General features: G+C 36.4%; 1 protein-coding gene across 1 annotated transcript; it reads left to right on the top strand.

The window, feature by feature from the left end:
• Positions 1-2,465: 2,465 nt before the first annotated feature.
• LOC147619194 (desiccation-related protein PCC13-62-like) lies at positions 2,466-3,729 on the top strand. The gene is made up of 3 exons (XM_086773485.1): positions 2,466-2,881; positions 2,974-3,202; positions 3,295-3,729. The coding sequence occupies exons 1-3, from the start codon at positions 2,487-2,489 to the stop codon at positions 3,682-3,684; spliced, it is 1,014 nt and encodes a 337-aa protein (XP_086629611.1). The 5' UTR covers positions 2,466-2,486; the 3' UTR covers positions 3,685-3,729.
• The last annotated feature ends 6,469 nt before the right edge of the window (positions 3,730-10,198 follow it).

The raw sequence follows: 10,198 nt of genomic DNA, 5'->3' as shown, positions 1-10,198 counted from the left end.
GATTCAATTGAGCTAGAGGAAAGGAATTTTAATGGGGCATTTTCCATAGCACCCTTGCCCTTGATGAGAGGAAGTGGCACACGTACAAGATCTCTAGCTCACATGCCTTCTATCCTTCCAAATCTCCCCTACTACAACAAGAAACTGGTTTTTTGTTCATTGCAACTAGCACACCCTACCATTCAGCTCAAGATTTGTTTTGTAGATACCTTAAGGTATGTAGAACACAGACCTAATAGCGCTTGCCCTAATTTTTAGTACATGCGACGGATGATAGAAAAGACCAGCCAGCATAGCAGCATGATTTGTGAGCAGCAGAGGGCAAAATCAGCTAATTCATTTAGTGAAGTTGAGCACCTAGGTGAGGAAAATGTGTGGCTAGAAGGGTTATGAAAATACTGAAGTGGATAGGTAATGCCAGGCCCTTCAATTTGGACCACAAAGGGGGGAAAAGAGGATAAGATCAAGATTAATGCCCTAATCAAGTTTTTTTGCACTAATGATGTTAGAGTTTGGCTACTGAAGAACACTAGGAGAGGCTCTTGGAGAAAGGGGCGGTTTTGATACCATGTTGAGAATCATGGGTACCATGTGCATGATTATGGGATTAGTGCTAATCCTATATTAATTTAGTGATTAAGCTAATCTAAGGTGGGTGACGTCTAAGCATAAACATGATGATTAACTGCTAAACTAATTAAGCAGGACACCTAAGCACAATTATGTTACAAGATTCAAACTTGTACTCATATAGAGGCTTAAGTGCTTGCTTCATATTTTCATTGCTTGAAATGGCCCCCTTTTATATGAGGTACACCCGTGGGCTTGTACATCAATATGGGATAATTCTCTTTGCTCATGTTGGACTTTGCACTTGCTTGGCTACTTATTCTCACTCCTTACCTTTTCATTGTGCTCAATGTCACCACATTTCTCAACAACCACAAACGATCACACATTTAGTCTCAGGTATCTGTGAAATTTCTACTCTTGGGTATACCTCTCATGTGGCTTCATGTTGGACTTTGCACTTGCTTGGCTACTCATTCCCACTCCTTACCTTTTGCTTGTGATCAAGGGCACCACATTTCTCAACAACCATAAACCATCACACATTTAGTCTCAGGTATCTGTGAAATTTCTACTCTCGAGTATACCTCTGGAATTCTCTCTTAGTGCGTGGCTATACACACGGCTATGCAAGCAGATACAATTGCATGTGTAGATGTGTGTTGCAATGTGACACTCTTGTAGCATGGATTACTTCGGGCCTAGCAACATGGATCCCAAGGTGACATGTAGCTCTCATCTATTGATCGCCACTCTCACTAGTAATGCAACTACATCACGTGGCTATGCCCTCATCCTCTTTTAGTGGTAGTGCTTGTTAGTCTAGCGACACTAACACACCATCTAATTCATATTAAGGTTATGGCGGCCTAATTCGAAATCACCCAATGCTTGCCTTACACAGATCGGCAAAACTGAGAGAGAGAGAGAGAGAGAGAGAGAGAGAGAGAGAGAGAGAGAGAGAGAGAGAGAGAGCAAGGGGGTGCAGGGTGTTGTCATGATTTCTATACGTGCTTAGTAGTTTCTTTGGGGAAGGTTAGAAAAACTTGAAAGAAATCAAAGAAATGTAAGTTGAATTGATAAGATTTATATGTAATTGTGGAGGGTAGTTCACAAGCAATTCTCACCCAGGGGAAGGTTAAACAAATAGGCAGATGTCGATGGGAGATGCCTTTGCAAAAAGAACAAGGTAGATGTATTCCACCTATTTTGGAGCTACATGTCAAAATATGGCTTGTTTTAGTGCTCGGACGTAGGAAAAGATCGATTTGAAGCAAGCCCTACCAATCTGAATCCAGTCGTGAGTGAGATATGGCAGTGGATCAGAGCTATAGTGATTGATAACATTTTGGAGGCTAGGAATGGAATCATCTACGGGGCTCAAATGTAGAAGGCCTTGCAAATTGGTTCAATTCAAAAGAAATTCAAAAGAAATTCAAAGAAATCACAAGAAACATCTTCTTACTAGAAATACGAGAGACCTCCTCATTAGGAACTTTGTAGCCCAAAAAGCTAGTCTCTACACAGGCCTAGCCTCATGTGCACCTCTCTTTCATATAGGGTCTTTTGTACCTTTTCTTTTAATTAAATATACTCTTCTTTTTAAAAAAAAAGTTTCTTTTTTTTAAACAAAAGAACGAATAAATTAAATGGCATTTGTAGAAGGAAAACTCAACCATGTGCATGCAAGAGAGAGACTAGTAGATGGCGGTATTCTGATGATCATAATTATATTAGTCCAGTCTATGCAGTAGTTTATTTACTTGGGTGGACATTTGTCGACATTTGTCGAACGAAGACGCAAACAAGTGCATGCGATAGAGGGACAGTGTCCATCACGTTCTATATATAGGCCTATGCACAAACTCTATAAACAGCATCTCACTGCTGAAAGGGTGTAAGAACTGTGATTCAGAATGGCACAAGAGACGCAGTCATCTAGATATCTCGTAACGTGTCTCGTGATCGTGTTGGCTCTATCGTCATGTAGGAGTTTTGCCATCTCGCTGGTTTCATACGTAGATCGTGAGGAGGAGGAGGAGGCGTGCAAGACGGCCCCCCCGCCAGGCTCGTATGCTCCCAAGCAAGACCTGTCCAAAGACGACACGGACCTGTTGCTGCACGCGCTCAACTTGGAGTATCTGGAGGCGGAGTTCTTCCTGCACGCTGCCTACGGCAAAGGCCTCGACCACTTTGCCCCGGACCTCGCCGACGACGGCCCTCCACCCAAAGGCGCCCAGCTCGCCAATCTCGACCCCGTCGTCCAAGACATCACGCAACAGTTCGGTCTTCAAGAGGCTGGCCACGTGAGGTATGCAGCTTGACTTAAGCTTCAAGTCAAGCTTGATCTAATGAATTAGATTAGTACTAAGCGTGATCTAATCATTAGTGGGGCTGTGGCAGAGCGATTAAAGAGACTATTCCGAATGCTTTCTCGCGACCTCTATTGGATTTGAGCAAAGAAGTGTTTGCTGAGACGATGGAGGAAGCAGTGGGTAGGAAGCTGCAACCCCCTTTCGATCCTTACGAAGATAGCCTCAAGTTCCTCTTGGCCATATACTGCATCCCATACGTAGGCTTGACGGGATATGTGGGCGCTACTCCTACGCTGACCAGTCCTACTGCCAAACGGGTAAAGCCAGTGTTTTTTTTTTTCCTTGTACATGCATGATTTTTCTGTCACGCAGACACTCACGTGGCAGCTATGGGTGCGTGTGTGTGCAGTTAGGAGGAGGTTTGTTGGCTGTGGAGTCTGGGCAAGACGCTGTGATAAGGGCATTACTTTACACGAGAAGAAAGGAGCTTGTGAAGCCATACGATATGACTGTGGGCGAGTGGACGGAGAGGCTGAGCCAGATGAGGAACGAGCTGGGCAAGACCGGGGTGGTGGACGAGGGCCTGGAGGTGCCCAAGTGCCTGGGCGCCGAGGGCAAGACCGAGGGCAACATTCTGGCGGGTGACAAATACTCGCTCGGCTACGCCCGTACGCCGGACCAAATCTTGGGCATCATCTATGGCACTGGAGACCCCTCCACACCAGGCGGCTTCTATCCGCAGGGTGCCAAAGGCCACTTCGCAGAGCAACATCTTCTTTCTTTCCTTGACCTTCGTTAGAGCTGCCTTTGGACACCAAGCATTAGCTGATGTGCCTTGCAGAAGCATCCCCCTCCTTGGTTACATGTGTAATAGAGCTTTGTGCAAAAATAAAGTGTAGTGCTTTGTGCAAAAATAAAGTGTAGTGCTTTGTGCATTTTTTTTAAAACTTATTAATTCGTGAAACAATTTAAATTTTAAAAAAAAGTAACTTCGTGCAAAGTAACTTCGTTCTTTTTTTCTGTTTTTTGGACGCTCTTAAGACGAGGTTTCCTTTTTTTACATGGTTTTTTAAGAAAAGCCTCTTTTTTCTACATGGCAATCCTACTTTTAAAGAGAGAGTATATATTTTTCTCTCCTATATATATATTTCTCTCCCTACTCTTTTAGTATATAAAGTTCTTCGACTTGTTAATGTGACAAATAATATCTTAAAAGACAAGCAGCATTTTATTAAGAATTTCTTTAAAACAGGTTTCCCTTTTCTCCCCCTCTAAAGAGCAAGACTTGGTGGTGCATATATATTCACTCTTTCCAATCAATTATTATTTTTTTGTTGGTGCATATATTCACTCTTTCCAATCAAATTAATTAAATTAAAGATGGACTATCTTTTTTTTTAATAGAACATTCATGAAAAAAATAATGTTGAGGATCCAAAAAACAATATGATAAATATTTATTTCTTAATTTATAAAATAAATTTGGGAATTTTCAAGAATATACAAAGAAAAAAGTAGAAACGAGATTATAAAAGATCACATGCATTATAATCTCACATGCAAAGGCAAAGTAATTATTTAAAAATGACATCTTATTAAAAATATATTGTTGAATTAGTAATTATTTAAAAATGACATCTCATTAAAAATATATTGTTGAATTTAAAAAAGCTTACATTACAAAGGTGGAGTGATTACATTTGTGGAGAAGGAAAACTTGAAACTATACAAAATATACAAAACACGGTTCTTCTTCAAGACCAATGAACTTGCAGATTTCAGGGTTCAAGACCAACGAATTTGCAGATTTCAGGGGTGAGCGGGACAAATTCATCATCCATCAATGACTACTGGATTTGATCGACTCCCCAGTGTAGTATTGTTGTTGTCTTGGGACTCCATCAGTATCGTCATTTTTCACCTCTTCATAATCTCCGTTCCTTCTTGCATTCAAGGGGTCAAAGTACCTGGTAGGAGGAGTATCTGCTAAGAAGAGATCTTCTATATCAATGCATTAAGTGAGATGCAGGAGTTTCATCACTTTTCACACTACCGTCGACCTTTTCTTGCTCATACCGGAGCCAGTTTTGGGAATAATCCATGAGGCTACCGGGTAGTACTTTCCAGTACGAATCATTTTCAAAAGAGTGCTTTGTAATTGCCCCAAGTTTATTGGCTATATAATTATCCATATAGACGTATGCTCTTTCAAAGAGATTTATTGGAGACAAACAAACTTTATTCTTTTAAGTCACCCTGGCCATATAAGGCGTATACTTGACGACCTCTAGTAATTTTCTCAACAGATATGTTGTGAGAGAAAAATTTAAAGTGTGGTTTGCACGAATCTTTCATGCAATAACCCACCATGCCTTCTAAGGTATGCATCTTAACCTGTCTAAGACCTCTACACATAACCAATGCACCCTCAGGCTGAAACAAATCCCATCCCAAATATCTCTTTATGGTTTTTCCTATGCTTATCAAAGATGGTGCCATCAAACTAGCAACCATTTGAAAGTGTAAGTGATTCAAGGTTCCTCCTTTCTCAAAGTGCAAAGAGACCTTTCAAACCCTCCATTCTAACAAATTCCTAAGGGTTCCCAACATGATAACTCGATATCTCTATTCTCGATTGCAATTGTTAACGGATACTTCAAAAAGCCTTGTTTTCTTTTCGGGTGAAAAAGAAGGGATTTTGTGTGCAGAAGGTTTAGAATCCGCATTTTCTTCGCTTTGCATCGGTTTTTTTCCTTTTGCATCCAGCTTGAACCTTCAACAAAGCTTGGAAATCGAAACCACGTTAAAAATTTAAAAATCTAAAGAAACATGCATCCTGAAAACACTAATCAACTAATTCATTTTTGTAGAATATCAAGTCAAACATTAATTTCTGTTTGAAAAACACTCTATAAATTTTTAATCATTTTTTTACAAATGAAAAAACACAGACATATATATCATTAAGAATTATTTTAATTATTTTATAATTATATTACATTTTAATTCAACATTTTTAATCAAATTTAGAAATGCAAAAACACATACATGCATATGCCATTTAACTTTTAAAATTAAATTAAAGCATAGACATTGAACATACATGTTCAAAATTATATTTATTCCTTTATGAATTTTATCAATTATTTTAGAATTATATTGCATTTTAATTATACATTTTTATTCCAATTTAGAAATGCGAAAAGACATACACGCATATGCCATTTTTTAATATATATTTAACTTTTAAAATTAAAATAAAGCATAGACATTGAAAATACATATTCAAAATTATATTAATTTTTGCAGTGCATACTATATTCATATTTTAAGGGTTTTAAAAATATCCAGAAAAGGAGGAATCATTTAGATATAAAATAAAATAGAAATTTGGCATTTATTATCCAATAATTACAAAGTAAATGTATCAATATGCCTTGTGTCCATGGTTTTTACAATTTTATACTTATTGTTAAATTAACTAATTTTTAAAAAGTACATATATATATATATATATATATATATCAACTTTATCAATTTGAGCTTCTAAAACTAACAGTCAATCACTTTCATATGATTTTTTTTTAAAAGGTAAATCGACTTCATCAATTACAACTTCTTCTTTAAACAGCTATATGGAACAATATCTATTTAACATATCAAATCAAAATATTGTAATTGATTAAAAAAGGGTCCGCTTTATGGCCAATTTTTTTTTAAAATATAGACAGTGGCTATCGCGAATAGCTAATAATTATTTCATATATCTTTTTTTATTGATTTCTGCCAACACAACAACATATATAACTATATCCCAAATGGAGGACATTTTCAAGACTAAAGATATATATATTATCGATGCCAATTTTCAAAGCATCATGTCACTGAGATATATATATGACGGAGAACATTTTCAAGACTGAAGATTTAAAATCTATATATTATGGATGCCAATTTTTAAAGCATCATGGATACATAATAACAGTTGTAACCAACAAAAAATAAATAAAAAAGATGTCGGGAAAAAATGAAATAACATGCATGCGTCCATGGTTTTTACAATTTTATACTTATTGTTAAACTAACTAATTTTTAAAAAGTACACACACACACACACACACACACACACACACACACACACACACACACATATATATACTACCAATCTACTTCATTTGAGCTTCTAAAACTATCAATCAATCACTTTCATATGATTTTTTTGTTAAAAGGTAAATCGACTTCAGCAATTACAACTTCTTCTTTAAACAGCTATATGGAACAATATCTATTTAACATATCAAATCAAAATATTGTAATTAATTAAAAAAGTGTCCGCTTTATGGCCAAATTTTTTTAAAAATACAAAAAAAAGACAGCGGCCGTCGTCGAATAGCTAAAAATTATTTCATAAATCTTCTTTTATTGCTTTTTGCCAACACAACAACATATATAACTATATCCCAAACGGAGGACATTTTCAAGACTAAAGATATAGATATTATCGATGCCAATTTTCAAAGCATCATGTCACTGAGATATATATATGACGGAGGACATTTTCAAGATTGAAGATTTAAAATCTATATATTATGGATGCCAATTTTTAAAGCATCATGAATACATAATAACAGTTGTAACCAACAAAAAAAAATATGTCGGGAAAAAATGAAATAACATGCATGCGTCCATGGTTTTTACAATCTTATACTTATTGTAAATTAACTAATTTTTAAAAAGTACACACACACACACACACACACACACATATATATATATATTACCAATCGACTTTATCAATTTGAGCTTCTAAAACTAACAATCAATCATTTTCATATGATTTTTTTGTTAAAAGGTAAATCGACTTCATCAATTACCCTTTCTTCTTTAAACAGCTATATGGAACAAGATCTATTTAACATATCAAATCAAAATATCGTAATTGATTAAAAAAGGGTCCGCTTTATGGCCAAATTTTTTTAAAAATACAATAGTAAGACAGCGGCTGTCGCGTCGCTCACGAATAGCTAAAAATTATTTCATATATCTTCTTTTATTGATTTCTGCCCAACACAACAACATATATAACCATATCCCAAACAGAGGACATTTTCAAGACTAAAGATATATATATTATTGATGCCAATTTTCAAAGCATCATGTCAGTGAGATATATATATGACGGAGGACATTTTCAAGATTGAATATTGAAGATTTATATATCATAGATGCCAATTTTCAAAGCATCATGGATACATAATAATAGTTGTAATCAATAACAAAAAAAAAAGATGTCAGGAAAAAATGAAATAACATGCATGACAAAAATTAACAAAACCATTTGTAATAACATGTTATTGATGACAGAAATAACATAAATGATGAATCATTACCAGAAGAGCGCGCTTTCTTTTTTACCGCACGCAGACTGCGAACACTATGCGCACCTTTTGGAGGCGTTTCGATTCGAGGACATAGGTAAAATTGTGGACGTGGAAGATTGTGCTTCATGACAAAGGAGTGGTGAAGTAGATGGAACACCATGCTCATGAGAACAAACCAACAAGGAAGAAGATGGACAGCGATCAACCTTCATGATATTCGTAATATCATGAAAAGGTTTCCTCCTCGGTGGCATGACAACTAGAGGAAACAAATAGTCAAAATAGACTGCAAGTGAATTGAATCGAAAACAAAGAGCAAGGATTGTTATATACTGCAGACAATGAAATATGCAAAGACACGGCAACAATTCCAAAAGCATGCTAAACATAGCAACCCATATGTTCACACATACCCAATAAAGCACAAACACAAAATAGATTCCAAACGAGAAAACACCAGTCAAACGAATGATGACATGCAAATTGCCAATGAGGACATCCAGAAGAACATGGCAACCGCACAAAACAAATGAAGCATAGACACGCAAAAGATTTGAGAAGAGAAATTAACAATACCATGAACAAGTAGATGCATAGAGACAAACATCCGATAAGCACGCAGCCAAGAAACATCCAGATGTAAGAGGGAAGACGGATCCAGACAGTTCACGAGCAAATCAGCAAGAAGAAGAAACAAATCCATGCATCTCGCAATGAAATCGAGAAGAAGAAGACGATCAAATAAAATCCATGCAAATCAAATAAAACTAGATCTATTAACACGTGGAAAGGATACTATAGTTATAAAAAAACTAAATATTTAATTAAATAAAGCACCACCACCAAATGTTTGGGGTGCATATTTCTCCCCTCTCTAAAGAGTAGGACTTGTTTTTAGAGGGCGGAGGTTTCCCTTTTTTACAGAGTATATATTTATTTATTTATTTCTCCCCCTGACTTGTTTTTAGAGGGGGGGCTTGTTAATGTGACAAATAATACCTTAGACAAAGTAGCATTTTATTAAGAATTTCTTTAACAGGTTTCCCTTTTTTACAAATTAAAAAAAATCACATGGGTAAACTCAATTATAAAGGTATTTAACTTGTTAATGTAATAAATAATACCTTTGAAAGTCACGACAATATGAAATTTACTTGAGAGATCTCTTTGCCAATGTGCATGGCAATATGAAGTTTACTTGAGAGATCTCTTTGCCAATGTGCACATTTATCTTATATAAGGTTCATATAAAAGGTAACTCATCCTTTGTGATATGCTCCTTTGTGAAATGTCTTTGCCAAAGGTTCATAAAAAAAAACTCCTCATTTGTTGGAGGTTGATCTCTTTGCCAATGTGCATGGCAATATGAAATTTACTTGAGAGATCTCTTGCCAATGCGCACATTTATCTTATATAAGGTTCATAAAAGGTAACTCCTCCTTTGTAATATTCTCCTTTATGATAATGTCTTTGCCAAAGGTTCATAAGAAAAAAACTCCTCATTTATTGCCCTCCAGCAGTGCCTACCTAAGGTAAGAAAACTCCTCATTATTGCGCTAAGAAGATAACTCCTCTTCATTTATTTCCCTCAAGATAACTCCTCATTTATTGAGAAACGAAATAGATAGTCTAGAGTGGACATGTGAACCACAAAAATAAGTGCACCCCCTTAAAGGCCAAAGGCAAAATGAAAGAATCCGTAGTGGACATTTTAACCACAAATATAAAGTGCACCCCTCTTTTCCCTACGAGAGAGTGTGGGTATTAAGTCCGTAGTGGACATGTGAAACACAAATATCAAGTGCACCCCTCTTTTTCCTACACAAGAGTGTGGGTGTTGTCCAAAGGAAGTGTGTGTTGTATCCATGCATTTCCTCATAGACGGGAGGGAAGGGGAGTGAGAGGGGGACCTAAGAAATAACCATTACTTTG

The sequence above is a fragment of the Cibotium barometz genome, chromosome 33, assembly GCF_041138505.1.
Source record: "Cibotium barometz isolate CiBa-2024 chromosome 33, ASM4113850v1, whole genome shotgun sequence".
NCBI lineage: Eukaryota > Viridiplantae > Streptophyta > Polypodiopsida > Cyatheales > Cibotiaceae > Cibotium > Cibotium barometz.
This window is presented reverse-complemented; position numbering and strand designations above follow the sequence as displayed.

Excerpts from the sequence above, each read along its gene's own strand:
- LOC147619194 (XM_086773485.1), top strand. The coding sequence starts at position 2,487 with ATGGCACAAGAGACGCAGTCATCTAGATATCTCGTAACGTGTCTCGTG. Across the intron at positions 2,882-2,973 it reads CAAGAGGCTGGCCACGTGAG|AGCGATTAAAGAGACTATTC; the intron begins GTATGCAGCTTG and ends GGGCTGTGGCAG. Across the intron at positions 3,203-3,294 it reads CCAGTCCTACTGCCAAACGG|TTAGGAGGAGGTTTGTTGGC; the intron begins GTAAAGCCAGTG and ends GTGTGTGTGCAG.